This window comes from Rattus norvegicus, chromosome 14 (assembly GCF_036323735.1).
Source record: "Rattus norvegicus strain BN/NHsdMcwi chromosome 14, GRCr8, whole genome shotgun sequence".
Taxonomy (NCBI): domain Eukaryota; kingdom Metazoa; phylum Chordata; class Mammalia; order Rodentia; family Muridae; genus Rattus; species Rattus norvegicus.
Window position 1 is genome coordinate 107,144,651 of NC_086032.1, and position 18,296 is coordinate 107,162,946.

The window sequence follows — 18,296 nt, forward strand, 5'->3', positions numbered from 1 at the left end:
GTTCCTTGGCTTCTGTATGCTAACTAGTTTTAAAAACTTGTGTGTAGCAGTGTAAACATACTAATACTGAATCGTATTTTAACACAGCAGATAGAGTGGCAGATTTGTGTTTTTATCACAATAAAAAGCAAGAAAATGGATGTAAACTGAAGGTTGTTTATTATGTAAATCATGAAAGGTTCAAGGATTTCAGAATATTGGTAATGTTATTTCAATATAGAAGACCATTTTTCTCTAGTAAAATTTCCTCAATTGTTACACATTAAGAGGCCCAGTTATTTAATAAAACAGTGATAGAAATTAGGAATTATTTTCTAAATGACAACTTTTAGTCTTTAAGGAACAGATTTGAATTTCATCTTTTCAAAGATGATAAATTGCTTCAGTAGATTTTCTGAAAACTCCTCTTCCCCACCTAATACACACATACACACAGACAACACGCTCAGACACTTTTGGGGAATGAACCCTCAAGACCTTGCACATTGTAGTCAAGTGCTTAAGCACCAAAGTACATTCACCAGTTGTCATGCTCCAATTTTTAATAACCTAAAATATTTAAAAATCATATTTCCCAGTTCAGAAAGGTGACTGCAGATTTGAGCATTTGGTACTCTTGAAGAAAAGGAGTATGGTTCACCTCCCTCCACCCATGTTAGGCAGTTTACAACCACCAGAGAACCAGTCCCCCTTCGGACCTTTATAGGCATCCCCATACATGTGTAAACACAGAACAACAACCTGAAGGAAAGTCAGATTGTAAAATCGTGACCCGCACACCTTCCAAGTCCCCAGTGCATTGCTTTTAGTGGTGATCACCATACTGTTCAGAGGTTGGTCTCTTCCTTACTCTTCGGATCTCCAGCAGCTTTGAAAAAAAGTTGTTCTCAATTTCCTTGGAAAAACTTTCTACTGTTTGGGGTTTGATATATTTTCCACTTAATTAGATATTAGTGTCTTATCTAATTTGAGTTATTAGACTCAAATTAGACTCATATAGACTCATTTTAGTTATTAGACTCCTATCTGTGGAATTCAGGTTGATGTCTGCGTTTCTGAGTCTGCTCCTTTTACTAGGGAGTTTGTGGTTCTTTCACATTATCCTAAAGTACTGTTAGAATATGGCCTTCACTGCTAACTCTTGAAGATGTCTTTTAAATGCAAAGATAATTTAGTATTCTTTTAAACATTTTATTTCAGAAAACTGAAAAGAGTGAGTTCTTAAATTTCTTCTACAATCATTGTATGCATGTTCTCACAGCTCCACTCTTGACCAATACATCAGAAGACAAATGTGAGAAAGGTAAGTTCTCCTGTTTATTTCCTTATGATGACCACAAAGTATTACTTGGTGCTTTATATTTTAGGCACTGAATTTATATTACAGTACATTATGAAGTCATGGTTTTTCTTATTTGTGGGTGTCTTTGCACTATCGGTGCATAATATGTGGGACAGAGTTTTCTTATGTGTTTTTTGTTGCTTCTCCATATTCTTTGCATAAGTTATACTCATAACTTACAAATGCCAATTTCTAGTTATGAATCAAAGTGGAATGGAGACAAAGATAGTTTTGAAATAATCTGAATGCAGAACTCTTCAGACAGTTGTAGCTATATGAATCTAATTAGGAAGCAATTATTAGTTTATAAGAATAAACAGTGAAGCAAGCCATGGCCAGACATGGTAGCCAGACATGCAAAGGCCTATAGTCTCAGTATTGACAGGTGGAGGCAGGATCAGGGATTCTGCCATCTGAACTGCCTCGTGACTAACTGAGGCCAGTTTGGGCCATGAGTCCTGTCTTAAAACTGGTGAGGGGAGTCAGTCAAGACAATGTTCAAGAAATTAGTAAAAATTATAACGTAGGCACAACTTATTTGGTAACTCTCATTGTACTCTGATTATATTGCCTAAGGAGTATTTTTTTCATTTTCATGCTTAGTTCAGGACTGTTACTGTTATTACTATGATAGCAAAATGAACATAGTGTATTTGATGGAAAACTGAAATTAAAATAATTAAAATGAAGTTTGACATAGTAGCTTAATTATTAAAAACCGTAAAATTACGTAAGAAAAGGCATATGCATATACCAGAAGATTTTTGTTGTAGTAAGTTAAAATAATGCATTTTAATGTTCATTTTAACAGTTCTGTCGTATACAAAATATAGCTAATTCTATTAGTAGGAATGCATATACAGCCTTTATCAAAACTAACTTAACATACTACTTCTCTGATTTAGATAAAAATAACTGTAGAGTTGGAGTTTCCTATTTGCCCCTTCAACTTCTCAGACCCACTGCAGCAGTCTGGAGTTTCTAAGGATATACCCAAGAGTTTTGCCTCTTGTGTTGGTATATGTTCTTGTGGCGTGTGCACTGTATTGTTTTCAGTTTCAATTTTGATTTACCTTTATTTCTATTGTAGGTATTACTCTATTTTTAAGATGTATTCATAGCAATGTCTAGGATTCATAGGTGCTTTGACTCTTGCCTAGTAGTCTATGCATATTAGTATTCTTCTTACTGTGTACATTCGTTTAAGCTTCTCTCCAGCTGTAAATAGTGCTGCTGTATACCTTCCTGCGCTTCCCTGTGCCACTGAGCTTCTAGGGCTCTAAGACCTATATTTTTAAGCATAAACATGTTAATGATGTGTTGGTCTGAAGTTTTAAACTTCAAGTATTTTATGGTTTTTTTATTTTGTGATGCAGAAACATATCCTGATTGTTAAATGTTGAGTAAAAGGAAGCAAAATAATGTATCTGCATTACCTGTTCTTTTTAATAATTTTATTTTTCTTGGATATTTTATGTATTTACATTTCAAATGTTATCGCCTCCCCTCCTCATCCTATATCCTCTCCCCCTACTTCTGTGAAGATGCCCATCCTGTGAAGGAAAGGCCATCCAGAGACTGCCCAACCTGGGGATCCAGCCTATATACATCCACCAAACCCAGACAATATTCGTGATGCCAAGAAGTGCAAGCTGACAGGAGCCAGATATGGGTGTCTCCTAAGAGGCAATGCCAGAGCCCTACTGATACAGATAAGGGTACTTGCAGCTAACCATTGGACTGAACAAGGAGTCCCCAATGGACTGTCCCACCTACACTGTCCAACCTCAACACTCTGGCATTACCCTACATTAGGGAGACAAGCCTTCACAGGACCAAGGGCTTTTCCTCCTATTGATACTGGACAATGTCATCCTCTGCCACATATGTGGCTGGAGTCATAGACCCCTCCTTGTGTGCTCATTGGTTGGTAGTTTAGTCCCTGGGAGCTCTGGTGGGGGTCTGGTTGGTTGATATTGTTGTTCTTCCTATGGTGTTGCAAACCCCTTCAGCTCCTTCAGTCTTTTCTCTAACTCTTCCATTGGGGACTCCTTGTTCAGTCCAATGGTTAGCTGCAAGTACCCTTATCTGTATCAGTAGGGCTCTGGCATTGCCTCTTAGGAGACACCCATATCTGGCTCCTGTCAGCTTGCACTTCTTGGCATCACGAATATTGTCTGGGTTTGGTGGATGTATATAGGCTGGATCCCCAGGTTGGGCAGTCTCTGGATGGCCTTTCCTTCAGTCTCTGTTCCATTCTTTGTCCCTGTATTTCCTCCCGTGATTATTCCTTCTAAGAAGGACTGAAGCATCCACATTTTGGTCTTCCTTCTTGAGCTTCATATGATCTGTGAACTTTTTCTTAAGTATTCCAAGCTTTTGGGCTAATAGTCACTTATCAGTGAGTGCATACCATGTGTGTTCTTTTGTGATTGGGTTACATTGATTTTTTTTCTAGTTCCATCTATTTGCCTATGAATTTCATGAAGTCATTGTTTTTGATAGCTACTCCATTGTGTCGATGTACCACATTTTTTTAATCCATTCCTCTGTTGAAGGGCATCTGGGTTCTTTCCAGCTTCTGGCTATTATAAATAAGACTGCTATGAACATAGTGAAGCATGTGTCCTTGTGATATGTTGTACCATGTTTTGGGTACATGTCCAGGAGAGGTGTAGCTGGGTCCTTGGGTAATACTATGTCCAATTGTTTGAGGAACCGCCAGACTGATTTCCAGAGTGGTTGTACCAGCTTGCAATCCCACCAACATTGGAGAAGTGTTCCTCTTTCTCCACATGCGTTACCTGGTTTTTATAACACTTTTTTGTCAGAGTACTTTGAGATTTTACTTTTTCACTTTTTTCCTGGTATTTATGAGACAGTGTTTCTCTATGTGCGCCTGGCTGTCCTGGAACTCGCTGTGTAGACCAGGCTGGCCTCAAACACACAGAGACCTGACTGCATCTGTAACCAAGAGATGGGATTAAATGTGTGCACCACTGTGCCATGCTCACTGTTACTTTATTTTAATAATTTACCTCTGTACCTAATGCTATAAAAGGTGTATAATATTTGACCAAACAAACTACTCAATAGTTATTAAGAAATCCTGATTGAAAATGTTTATATTCTGTAAAACATTAGGTAAATGTAAGATACCATTAACCAAAGTAGTTGATTTTATTTTTTTTTTTTTTAAAGATAATATGCTTGGATCTAACAAAACCAACACAATTTGTCCTGGTAAGTATAAATCCGTAATTTAAGAGTATAATGAGGATTTTTTTTTCTTAGTATATATTTATGTGGAGACAAAACATTTCTAACATAAAAATAAAATACAGGCACAGATTTGCTTTATTATTTTATTACTGCTTTATTATTGTAAAAAAAAGGTTCTAACTTTCTAATGCTAAAAGATGAGAAACATTATTTTCTCTGTAAATTTGTTATTTTTGACATTGAGAAATCATTATCTGTAGTTATTGTATGCTAGATGATTATGTTTTTGAGTATGATCAGTTAGAATCCACACTTATACTTGTTTATGAGCCTACATCTTTACCACCTGCTTCTCCATAGAATATGCATTCAATATATGGGCCTGATAATATTGAAGTTATTCTTTACCATTACGTTCTCTCTACTGAGCTTATCAAAGGAAACAACAGAATCCTCTGGGTGAGCTTCCACAGAAGAATGCTCAGAGTTTTAATTAAAGTGGTAGACTGTGTTAAAATGTCTTTTATCCTCGGCTGCACAGAAGGCTTAGCACATGAAGATGTTTGCCGTATCCCCAGAACCCACTGAAAGGTGGAAAGGAGACGCTCTCCTTCGACACCCCCCCCCCCCAACGTAACTTACACATGCACACACACACACAAACACCTTTGAAAACTTTTTGTAGAGCTGGAGAGATGGCTCAGCAGTTAAGATCACGTTCTGCTCTTGCAGAAGATCTGAGTTCACTTTCCAACATTCATTGCAGCTAGCTCAAACTTCTGTAACTTCATCTCCAAATTATGAGACACCCTCTTCTGACCTTCAGAGGTACCTGCATCCATATGCATAAAGGACACATATATCCATATACTTAAAAATAAAATGAATCTTACATAAATTTGAAAAATATGAGAAACTCTAATGGTTTCTAGTTCTAGGACCTGGAGAGAAGGCTCAGCAATTAACAGCACTGGCTGCTCTTTTAGGGGACCTGACTAGCACCCCCATGGCAACTCATCACTGTCCGTAACTTCAGCCCCATCTCAAACAAATACACATGCAGGCAAAATATCAATGCACATAAATTTTTTTTAAAAACAAATTTTTTTAAAGACCAGTTCTAATTTTGGTTCTGTTATATTGGCTATTACAGAACTTAGAACAACTAAGACTTTTTTCTTCCACTTCATGTAAGTCAATATTTGAAGTACTAGTTTTATTTTTGTGTGAAGGCCATTTTGTTAATAAAAGAACACTGCATGATTTCCAGTACCATCCGTGAGCCATTTAAGCATGGACTAGAGAGGCTTTTCTCCGCCAGAGAAACAGCTTAGTTCCTAGCGCCCACATTGGACCGTTTACAGCTGCCTGTACACTAGTCCAGGGGGCCCAATGTTTCTATCTGGCCTTCATGGGCACCTGCACACATGAGACATGAATACACACAGATTGAGCAGGGGTGTATTTTAATGTTCCTGTTCAAGTAAAATAGTTGTACTAGATGGTGTTGACTGTTAATGTAATTTCCTCTCAGGGTGGGTTTTTTTTTAAACATACCTATATTGTGTCCTTGATGGACATTAGAATTTGATATACAAATTAAAGCCATTTCATGATGCAGAACATCTAGAAGACTAACCAAAAAATAGTTTCAGCTATCCAAATGTCAAGAGTTGGTATATTCAACTAATTGTTACTAATAAAATCTCAATGAAATGTTTTTGCTTGGTACTTGAAAAGCAAAAATTATTTTCTTAAGTATGGATATTTTAAAACGTTAATTCACATTGGGGGCTTCTAGGCAGGCTCAGTTGGTAGAGTAGCTTACATGTAGGTCAGTGTTCTGGTCCCCAGATCCCATTGGGTGGTGGGAGAGAACCCACTCCCAAATACTGTTTTCTGCAACCTTGTTTGGTCTCATATGCACATGCAGAAACAAGTGTAAAAGTAATTCGTATTGAGCCACTTCAGGCAAGAGCTTCGAGGCTTGTCCTCTCTGTTGTGCTATTTCATGGATTGGCTCATATTTGCAGTGATAGCACTAATTAAGGGTGAAGTGCTAGGATACGTCAATGTGACAAAGGCTTTATCACATTCATAGATTGCTTTATTATTAAAATTTTACACAAGAACCTTAAAACATAATATTTTGAGAGTCTACATATATAAAAGTAATATATTTACTTATATGCCCTTTTTAAATGATAAAATGTATAGAATGTATTGTATTTTGATGTATATTTATTTTCACAAGATACCTTTCTTTTGTAGATAATTATCAAACAGCACAGCTACTTGCCTTAATTTTAGAATTACTCACATTTTGTGTGGAACATCACACATACCATATAAAAAACTACATCATGAACAAGGATTTGCTAAGAAGAGTCTTGGTGTTGATGAATTCAAAGCATACTTTTCTGGCCTTGTGTAAGTATCACTTTAAATGGGCAGTTTTATAAAAATGGTTTAAGAAATATTTTTAGTAGAGGTAAAAGCTTTACCCATAGGAAGTCATCTGTTTATTAGCAACATGTTATGTTAATAAGATGGCTGAGAAACACAAGTACTTGAGCTTCATATTCTGTTATTTAAAGGCAAGAGCACGTGAAGTGGAAGCAGTGGATTCCCATATGCATATTGTTTACATTTAGAGTGAGTTGAATTAACCTAGGATTTATTGGAATACAACACCATGTGTAATGACAGCATTGCGTCATAGAACCGTTCTGGTCTATTGAGCTTCATCAGACTATCATGTTTTGCTTATGCATGCATGTGTGTGCTGGGCTCAAACCCATTATGTAGCCAAGTGTGGCCCTGACTTTTCAATCTTCCTTCATTCCTGGGACATGAGCTCTTATCTCAAAAGAACAAAACAAGCAAAAACGTAAACAATGTTAACAGCCTGTGTTCTTAATGTTTACTTTGTTTCTGTCCCTGCACAAATGTACATAAGCACATTCATATGCACAGACAGGGTTTTACTTTTGTCTTTATGAAAATTAGTGCATACTCATACATTTCTCTGCCCTTCAGCTACTGTAGATTATTTGATCTTATTTTTTTCTTCTTACGGTTAGGTAAATAACATTTCACAGTATGATTTCCATAGATGTTTTACCATTCTCTAAAACAGATTACTGAGTTATTTTTTCACTACTACAATCTACACTGTCTAGTAGAAGAATGTTTTATATGCTACTGTATTTCTTTAAGATTCATAATAGAATTGGTAGACAGAACGTTTGCCTTTTTTATATATTCTTTTTAAATTTTAACATCTACCTACCTACCAGATTAACTTTCTCAAAAGCTTAAGCACTTGGCATTTTCCCAGCACCCTGTAATACCACACTAATAAACAAATAAATGGAAAAAACCAGAACTTCACTGTGAAGTCCCAAGCTAGCTCAGTATACATGACATAGCTCAGGCTTATGTGAACCCCCTCTGCCTCAGCCTGTGCTGAGATTATAGTCAATCCACTACACCCAGCTATAGTGCTAGTTTTTAAAATTGTTGTCCAGTGATAAAAAATATGTTGTAGTTTTATTCTTTTTTCCCCTGATAGGATATTTTTATATATTTGCCTTTTTATTAATTTTTTGAGACAGAAAATAGTGTAACCCATTAGACCTCAGATTTGCTATGTAGTTCTGGATGATCCTTATACCTCTGCCTCCACCCTCAAAATGATGGGATTTGGGTCTGAGTCATCATGTTCATCCTAATTTTCATTTTTATCTGATGTGAACTACAGTTATCTTTTTCATAGAATCCTTGTGTACCAAATTTATCTTTTAGAAGATGTCCCAGTCTTCCCTCCATTTGTAATGTTTTCCATGTAACTTTAAAAAAAAAACTTTATTGGAGCTGGAGAATGTCCCAGTTGAGATTTTTAAGAACGAAGACCTGAATTGATCTCTAGAACCTATGTGCAGGGCTGTGGTGTACACATTTATGGTGAACCTCCAGGGAGGAAAAGAGAGGCAGGAGGATCTCTGAGGCTTGTTGGCTGGCCAATCCGTCCTAACTTGTCTCAAAGAATGTGGAGGACACCTGAGATTGTTCTCCAGATGCTCTGTGAACAGCCAACACACACAGCTTAACACACGTACACTGGCACATACACATTTTAAAATGCTTCATGGATTTTTATAAATTCAGTTTTCCTTTTGTTTATCTTTGTAGTTGGAATATTTCTGTGTTCTAAAATTATAAAAATATTCTCAATATTTTCTAGTATTTTATTATTTCTGCTTTATGTTTAATATGTAATATATGCAAAACATATTTTAGGTTGTAGTTATAACATGATATTCTAGGTAGCTAGCCGCCTATACTAACACCTTCATTAAATACTTTACCATAGGATGAAAATGCTTATTTTGCTATGCAGTAATCTAACACTTTTGCCTTGTTTCTTTAATGTCTATTACTTAATCTCATCAGATGAAATAGTAACTTTTTTTTTAATTATGTATTTCTGTAAAAGATTTAAATGCCTGCCATTTGAGTTTACCCCTAATTTTCATAATTTCCTTGGTTATTTATAGCCATTCTTTAAGGATAACATAAAAGCTATATTCAGTTCATCTCGTTTGGAATTACATTTCTATAATAATAATTTGGAAGGATTTGTGTGCTTGTGATAGGTTTTTCATAAATAATCCTAAATGATTGTAGATTATACTCATTAATCTCAATATATATAAAATTAGATAATAAGCCTTGGTATTGTTTGAAGCTCTCCGTCATTACAATAAAGCTTAGGTTCATTCAGCAGTAACAGCATATGAGGCTTTATACTCAGACCTTCCCCAGTGGGTGCCCACGAGTGTGTGTGTGTGTGTGTGTGTGTGTGTGTGTGTGTGTGTGTGTGTGTGTGTTAGTTTTAGAGTTTTATACTAGGCACAGTTTCTTCATTTATGGAATTATATCCTTAACAATTAAAATGAGAGATACATAAAATTTGGAAGCCTGGCTAATGATATCTATAAAAGAAATTAAACTAAGGGGGAAGTCATGTTAAAATATCAACACATAAAAATAAAGGATTAAAGTTGCAGTGTTTGGTGTTCTGTAACCATTTTAGCAATAATACTGCTAATTTTTTTTTAAACAGTAAAAGCTAGTTAAAGAAGGGAATGCCTTTTTTTAATATTTTAAAATATCAAATGCCATGTTCAGTGCTTAGCTCTTATTCTTGTTTTTTTGTTAGCAAATGCAATGTGATCTGCTGTGGTTCATACATAATTGATAATCAAAGAATAATGTCATGATGTGAAGGTAGTATTGATTCAGAACTGGCATTTCCAAAGCAAGAACAGAGGAATAGTAGGACATCTATGGCCTCCACTGAAGCCATTGAAAAGGTTAGGTCTATTAAGTACTGAGAGCTCTTTTGATTGTATTTCAGGAAAGCTAAACACAAACGTCTGCCTCCGTAGATTCCTTCGTACCCTAGAAATAGCCCCCAATTCTAAGCTTCCCCTACGCAGCACTAACTTTGCTATAAGTATTACTAGCAGGAGAGTGTAAAGATACTGATTGTTTTCTAGTTATTTTTAATTATTGTTTTGTGTGTGCATGATGTTACAGACTAACTGTGCGATGTTGGCTCTTTCCTTCCACCTTCGTGAGCTTCTGGGTATTTGGTTACCAAGTCCTTATCCACTGAGCCAAGACAGTTGTCATTCCAAATCTTTTTTTTTTAAGAGTCCTCTTCTTTTTCTTAATGTACCATTTTACTTTTTATTTTAGAAAGATTTAAACATTGCTTTATGTCAAAAAGTATCTATAAAATAATTTTAGTAGATTCATTAACCTCATTTTTTTAATTAGGTGCTCTTCGTTTTATGAGGCGAATAATTGGCCTTAAGGATGAGTTTTATAATCGTTACATCACCAAAGGAAATCTTTTTGAACCAGTTATAAATGCCCTTTTGGATAATGGAACTCGGTACAATCTATTAAATTCAGCTGTTATTGAATTGTTTGAATTTATAAGAGTGGTAAGTTTATGATCTGCTAAGATCTCTTAGTAATCATACGTAAACAAGTGATTTTAAATAAAATAGTTGTATGTAATCAAATTGATTTATTATTTTCCTGAAGTTTATTCTGTGTGTCTTAGAATCTGTGTTTCTTATAATCTATTTCTAATAAACTGGAATTTTAAAAATCACTTTTTTATTCTTACTTATACGTGGTTGATGGTTGAATGGTAGTAGTTTCTTTTGTTTGTGGGAGGGATCACTTTTGGGGATCATATGGATCCGTCTATGCGGTAGGTAAACTGTACCAAGTCAGCCCCAAGCCACTATTAAAAACTGTGAAGATTAATAAAAAATAAATACTAAAATTAAAATGTTTCTTCCCTAGAATTTGATACAAGATGGCTAAGTAGTAGGATAGAATTTTAAATTTTTAAGTATGAGAGAACTGTGAAGTTAAAAGTAGGCCAACTGCCTTTCATTACAGACAGGGGAACTAAGACAACAGAAATGATTGAGTCACGTGTTAAAGCATCAACAGTTAGCAGCACCCTCAGCACTTGCAGCCTAACCCTAGCACTTTCACACAAGTTTTTCTCATAAGGGCTGGAGAGAGCAAGCACAAGTAATAAGAGAGGTGATTGCCATCGTCAACAGAACAGTTACCTCTTGTGCATACCAGGAAATGGCCATGTGAAAAGAATATGAAAGAAGACTAAAGACTCATTCTCTTGTTTGTTTCTTACCAGTCAGATTTCTGAGGGTCGCCACCTGCCAAGATGAATAGATGAAGAGGGTAGACACGGAGTTCTAGCTTAGAAACAAGCAGCAGCGCTGGTTACCTCGGCTGCTATCTGTTCTGATGACTCAGCCTTTCACAGGCTTTCTTATGGACTTAGATGTCTTTTCCTTTAACATTTTCACAGGCTTTCTTATGGACTTAGATGTCTTTCCCTTTAACATTTTGGTAAGATGAATTGGGTTCACACTTCTATCCCAACTCCTTTGATAGAGTTTTCATTTTTTGAAAATTAATAGGCTTAATATACTAAATCTTCAACCGTAACATGTCTTTGTTCCATGTACAACAGTCTACTGCCAAAGTACAAAATACAGGCTTCCAGTTAGTTTATCCAGTTTCTACATACAATATAATTAAAGGACTCTCTGCTTATGATGTATTTAGCCAAGACTGTTTTGACAGCCATTAAATAGGAAATCATTAACATTTACTGAATATTATATGGGCTTAATACTGTTCAATAATAAGCTTTCAAGGCCTAAAATTTGTGTTTTTGTAAAATGGTAAAATATTCATATGATTATGATAATTATATATAAAATTATAAAAGTTTTCTTTAAATTATGAAGTACTGTATAAAGCACTAAGACATAAACTAAATCCATTGCTTTTCAAATGTTCCTTATAGCCCCCTAAAGGGCTCCAGTGAATTGCCTCTCCTTGTTCCAAGTTTTCTGTGGAGTCCTGTCCTGGCTCATGTATAAGGAATCTAGGACATTTATTTTTAGAAGGTGATTTTGAAAAACCTTTTTTGATCAATTTTGGAACTATACAAGTTTTTGTTTTTGTTTTTCTCAACAAGTTTTATATTGTTTTATAAATATGAATTTTGTGCCTATACAGGAAGATATCAAGTCTCTCACTGCACATATAGTTGAAAACTTTTATAAAGCACTTGAATCGATTGAATATGTTCAGACATTCAAAGGATTGAAGACTAAATATGAACAAGAAAAAGACAGACAAAATCAGAAACTGAACAGGTATTGTTTAAGTGTATTACATTTGGAGCAAGCAAAATTAAGTACAAAATTGTACACAGTTTAGGTCTTACCCTGTGAAATTTTCTGTATTAGCATAGCATAGGGTAAACTGTCTTTCTACCAGATCAATTATATGATTACTTGATACTGTATATAGTAACTTCAATGGAGTCTTAATTTACAATAAACAAAAACACTTGAAGATTTCTCTAGCTACATCTTACGTGATGGCTGAGATTACTTTGATATGCTGGACATCTTTAGTTAAACTACATGAGTTCATCTTGGTTAGTCATCCTCACCAAAGTTTTATCTGGTCATGACCTTGTAGTCATCACTCTGCATCTGACATATTTCTTACAGTGTGCCATCTATATTGCGTAGTAACCGATTTCGCAGAGATGCAAAAGCCTTGGAAGAGGATGAAGAAATGTGGTTTAATGAAGATGATGATGAAGAAGGAAAGTCAGTTGTAACACCAGTTGAAAAAACTAAGACTGAAGATGATTTTCCAGATAGTTACGAAAAATTTATGGAGACTAAAAAAGGTACTAATATTCATAATTTTCATATATTACCACCTCTCACTTAGTAAAACAATTATACAGCCTGAGTTTGATCCTCAACACCATACACACACACAAACGGACATAAATCATAATAATATTTTACTTGTTTCAGAAAATTAGGCCAAGGTTTATAAAACAAGCACAAGAATTTTATGCTGAATCATACCCTTTTAAAGTTATTTTTGATACTCATTTAAAATGCTTTCCTTGAAACTTGGTGTTGTTTATGCTATTTTAAGTTTAGAAATTTTACAATATTTAAAACAAGTTCTCAATATGTGACCTTATTCTGGCCTAGAACTCAGTCACCCAACCTCAGCTTCTCAAATGCTGTGGATACAGTGTGTGCCACCACCCCTGACCACTGTTTAGAAATTTGTTGTAGACTACAACTTCTGAACAAATCCAGCCTGACTTTGTTTCTTTAGTAAAATTTCATTGAGGATTTCTATTATAATTAAATTTTTTCAGAGTTTCTATAATTAATTAACTGGACTATAATTATATAAGCTTAGAACACTCTACCTCTCATATTTACAGCCTGAGCAAAATAAACTCAAAGAAGTAATTTTCCTCTTTGAAACTTCAGCTATTTCTTAAAGTTGCGTAAAGATAGAACCGGGGAGTGTTGGCAGCACCTGTAATCCCAGCATTCTTGCATGAGGCAGTAGAAGCACTATGAGCTTGAGGTTAGGCCATGCTACATAGGAAGACCCTGTCTCCATAAAAGGCAAAACAAACCCAGGCATGGTGGTGCCTTCTCGTGACCCACAGCTTAAAAGGTGATCCCCAGCTACAGACAAAGTTTGGGACCAGTCTGAGATATATTAGACATTGCTTCAAAGGGGGTAGGAATAAGTATTCCTACTTATGTAGGACTAAGATAATAGCTAGTATCTTTCAAGAGATAGCACTGTAATTTTATGCCTAAAGAATACTGGCCTGTGGGGTTGGGAATTTAGCTCAGTAGGCCCTGGGTTCGGTCCTCAGCTCCAGAAAAACAAACAAAAATAGAATACTGGCCTGTAAATACTATTTGAATATTTAATAGAAATGTATATGTTGGAAGGCAAAATTATCTCTTGGATCTGACTTATTATTCTTCAGGCCTTTTTCTTAGAAATTCATTCAGGTGACTTAATACATTTTCTTTCAGCCATTCTCTACTAACTCATTTCCTATTCATTAATTCCATGAGTACCACTCAAGGCTAACAAAGAGCATAGTGGTATCCTAAGGAACATTATTTACTTTTTATTTGTATAAATGCTACCTCTTTGAACCCAGGGCCTTCAGAATGCCTGGCTAGCACTCTACCACTGCGCTATCCGTCCCCATCCCAGAATAGGTGCTGTTTAATAGACAAGTTCTTTTTTTTCTTCGGTCAGTAGAGATGTTGCCTTCAGTATTATTGTCAAAAGAAACAAAGGCCATGCTTAAGTATTGCATCCACTAATGTATACATGTTGTATACATGCTGTTAGAAAATGTCAAAATAAAATTAACCAGACTTTAAAGGAGTTTGAACACTTAAGCTATAAACTAATCAAGTAAAGGAACTTGGGAGTTTTTTGGGAGTAAATGACTAGGATACTTAAGAGTTGTCTTTAGGTATTTGTAATGGTGACTTGTGAAGGAAGAGTTTTCAAAGGGAGTCAGTGAGTGGAAGACAGTAACAAAAATCAGACTGCTAAGAGCTTCTTTCCAAGCAAACACTGGAAACCGTCTACTGTAGGATGGTTGGTTCTGTTCATTGAGGCACTGGAGTCTGACCAGAGAGAACATGTACTTCTCTCACAACTTTTAGAAAACAAAGGCAAAGTTTTATGTTGTCAAAAGCTTCTGACAAAAGCTTTGATTTAGCAATAATTTAATGTGGCTCATTTTACTTTTGCTTCAGCAAAAGAAAGTGAAGACAAGGAAAACCTTCCCAAAAGGACATCTTCTGGTGGCTTCAAATTTACTTTCTCCCATTCCCCCAGTGCTGCTAATGGAACAAACAGTACAAACAGTAAGTCTGTAGTGGCTCAGACAACACCAGCAAGTTCTAATGGGTCCTCTTCCAAAACTACAAACTTGGCTACATCAGTGACAGCCACTAAGGTATGTGAAATAAGAACGCCACACAAACTCTCCCTTTTTTATCTTTAAAACTACTCTGTGTGTGCTGAAGATAATTTAGATAAAAGTTTCAAAGACTGAAAAGGTTGTATTGTTACCAGAACCTGACTCCCAACATTGCATTCAAACACTTGAGGTTTACCTTGCATATTATGGAAATTTTAAGATAAACATTTTTTCTTTTGTTAGGACTTTCATTAAAGCACTGTTGGCCATTTTATTTAGCTATATGTGAGTCAATTATTGAAATTCACAATCTGTTGCAGTTCTAAGTATCACAGCAAAATGAATACACATACATCATTTCAGAGATATGTGTAAGTCCATGTAGAATGTGCATTTATTACCCTATTCCAAAAGCAAATGCTCAGTAAAATAGGAGCAAATGGATAACTTCTTAACATGCTACCTGTCTAACACCAAAAGTTAGTTTTTTATTTAAGAAATATTAGGAATATGTCTAACACCAAAAGTTAGTTTTATATTTAAAAAATATTAGGATTATTCACACCTAATCATGAACAAGACAAAATGTTGCTGTTATTTAACCATGATTGTAAGATACTGCTTAACACATTTAGTGAAACAACCAAAATTACTAATCTCCTATTAGAGAGTCTTTGCGTGCTTAAAACTACACTTGGTTATAATGTAGTCTTGCAGAAAGGAAATAAAAAGTCCTCTTATAAAGTTAATTTAGTCATTTGTTTTGATCCTTTACTTTTTATGGTGATCATTGAATTTTCATTCATATTTTTAAAAATGAACCTAGCCAGGCATGGGTTATATATGCCTATAATCCCAGCAGTTGAGAGTCTGTGCTGCATAGTAATTTGTCATCTTGTTTCAAAACAAGAAAATATACCACAAAAGCTGGGTGTGATTACCTGCTTTCTGCAGTTCATGCTGTTCAGGAGGCGGCAAGTGTCATAAGAATCATGAGTATCATGAGTCCTAAAGTTTTCACAAATTTCCGAAGTTGAGAAGGGAGGGTTGCAAATTAAAAAAAAAAAAAAACAGTATGAGATATTTCAATAACAAATTCTTCTCAGAGATAGAGAGAGGGATAGCTCTGGCTAAGAGCACTGGCTGCTCTTCCACAAGACCCACGTTCGATTCCTAGCACCCACACAGCAGCTCACAACTGACTAATTCCTATTCCAGAGTATCTGACACCCTCACACAGCCAAACAATGTAGTTTACCTGTGTACATAAAATAACTGGTTAAAAATTTTTAAAAAGATTGTATTCAACAAATACATATTGGATAACCACACGTAAGAGAGATGCTGGACTCATTTGATATAGAACTTCTAAAGACCTAAACATGGATATAAAGCTCTTAGAAAACAGGAATAAATATGTATGACCTTGAATTGGGTGGCTATAACACCTAAGGCATAAATGACAAAAGGAAAAAAACAAGATAGCATGATGATAAGAAATATTAGTATAAAATTAAAAATAAATAAACTACCACATAGGGTCCTGCGTTGCAAACCCTAACAAGTGGAGTCCAGAGCATATCAAGGAGTACTACCCCAAGGACACAGATAGACATTTCTCCAAAGAAACTAAATATTATTAATAGCCTAAATAAGCACATGGTAAATGATTGACACCATTACTTAGACAAACACAAATCAAAATCACAGTAAAGAGCTGAGGAGATGGTTCTGTGGATGAAGCATTTGCTGTTTAAGTGTGAAGACCTGTGTTCAGAACCCCAGGAACCCACATAAGGGCTTGTGTCTATTACCCAAGCCCTTGTACACAAGATGGAGGAGCCATGGAGTCTCTGACTTAGAACAAACTAGGATGCAGGACCAACTCTCCTCACCAGACACTGCACATGACCCATGCTGGACACAACAAGAACAATTCATAGCCACTAGAGTGAGTGGCTATAATTTTTTTAATGGACAAATGTTGTCTAGGATATGGAGAAATTGCAATCCTGTTAGTCATTGCTCGTAGGGAATTAATATGAAATAGTATTTTTGGAATACAGCCTATTAGACCCAGTTCCTACTCCCTCCCAAGGCTAACCACATTAACTATAGGACCCATCGAGCAGTTTTCATTCCTATGTCTACACTAATGAAAATTGAAACAAGCTATACATCGCCAGCATTCTGAAGGCTAAGATCAAATTGTGAGTTCAAGACCAGCATGGCTTACACATCAATCCTGTCTCAGAGAAACATTGAAACATATATTGACTTGAAAAAGTACTATGTGATTGATGATAGCATTATTCATAATGGCAGAAACGTGGGACCACACAAATGTCTGCAAACTCATGAGTTGTGCAAACAGTGCTAGTAGGCAGGAAAGGAGGGAGGAAGTCATCAGTGTTAGGACGTATATTAGCAAACCACAGTGTGTGTTACATAAACTGCCAAAGAGAAACAGTTCCTTCAGCAGCCGCAGGGAGTGGACAGCAAGTAGATCAGTGCTTGCCTGTACTCTAGAAAGAGGGAGTTATGGGGAAAGGCAGTTAATCGATTAGGGACTTTTCTGGGGAGAAAGATAATGTTACAGAATTAGGAGATAGAGTATATAACAATGTACACTAGGAATACTGAAGTGTGCACTGCAGGGGCTGACTTAATTGTGCACTTAAAGCAGTGACTTGCTTAGACAGAGCAGTCTGTGCTTCATTCCTTCCCACTCATCTTCAGGACCACCTACTCCCAGCAGCATCCGCCCTTGGCCTCACTGTGGTGTTACTAGTATAACTAGTCTGTTACGTCTGGGAAGTACTGTGTTCTGAGGGGAGGTTTGCGGTTATAGGAGAACAGTATCTGTTAAGTTTCAACTCTTACTCTTTGTCTTAAGTGCCAGCCTTTTTCTCTTTTGCAATTCATATCATTCATCATTTCATGATGACAGAGGAATGAGGATTTCCTGGCAATGGAGAGTCTTGTTTTCCTCTTTTCCTCAGTATTTTGATGTCTTCACTACCTGCTGTGTTCTGGTTTGCATTTCTTTATCCACTAGAATGTATTTTCCATTCTTGATCTCTTCCAATCGTGAGTTGCCTTGCTAAATGATTTGGCAGTTTTCACCTTCTATTTTTCTTCTCATTTCCCTTATAGATCTGTACCTTTTTAATTTACTTTCATTTTAGATAATTTAAGGAGACAGTAAAATAAATGTATTATCAGACTTCAAACTGCTTCAATCACTGCAGATTCTTCCATACAGAACATAATCACTTTGAAACTGAAATCAGACAATGGACTCAGTATGTC

The 18,296-nt window shown here is 35.8% G+C and overlaps 1 protein-coding gene and 1 long non-coding RNA gene across 3 annotated transcripts in view; one reads left to right on the plus strand and one right to left on the minus strand.

Moving 5' to 3' along the window:
* The window catches only part of Ppp4r3b (protein phosphatase 4, regulatory subunit 3B), a 48,006-nt gene that overhangs the window by 26,535 nt on the left and 3,175 nt on the right, over positions 1-18,296 (plus strand). The window contains exons 9-15 of one of the 2 annotated variants that reach the window (NM_001108367.1): positions 1,201-1,303; positions 4,544-4,585; positions 6,836-6,994; positions 10,412-10,581; positions 12,209-12,348; positions 12,712-12,896; positions 14,818-15,020. In NM_001108367.1, coding sequence (NP_001101837.1) covers positions 1,201-1,303; positions 4,544-4,585; positions 6,836-6,994; positions 10,412-10,581; positions 12,209-12,348; positions 12,712-12,896; positions 14,818-15,020 — 1,002 coding nt within the window. Of the gene's footprint in view, positions 1-1,200; positions 1,304-4,543; positions 4,586-6,835; positions 6,995-10,411; positions 10,582-11,993; positions 12,097-12,208; positions 12,349-12,711; positions 12,897-14,817; positions 15,021-18,296 lie in introns of those variants that run through there. The other variant, XR_005492993.2, reaches the window with a different exon arrangement.
* On the minus strand, positions 3,972-6,841 carry LOC134481880 (uncharacterized). The gene is made up of 2 exons (XR_010057761.1): positions 5,231-6,841; positions 3,972-4,306 (listed from the first exon to the last, which is right to left on the minus strand). It is a non-coding gene; the product is annotated as an uncharacterized LOC134481880 (long non-coding RNA).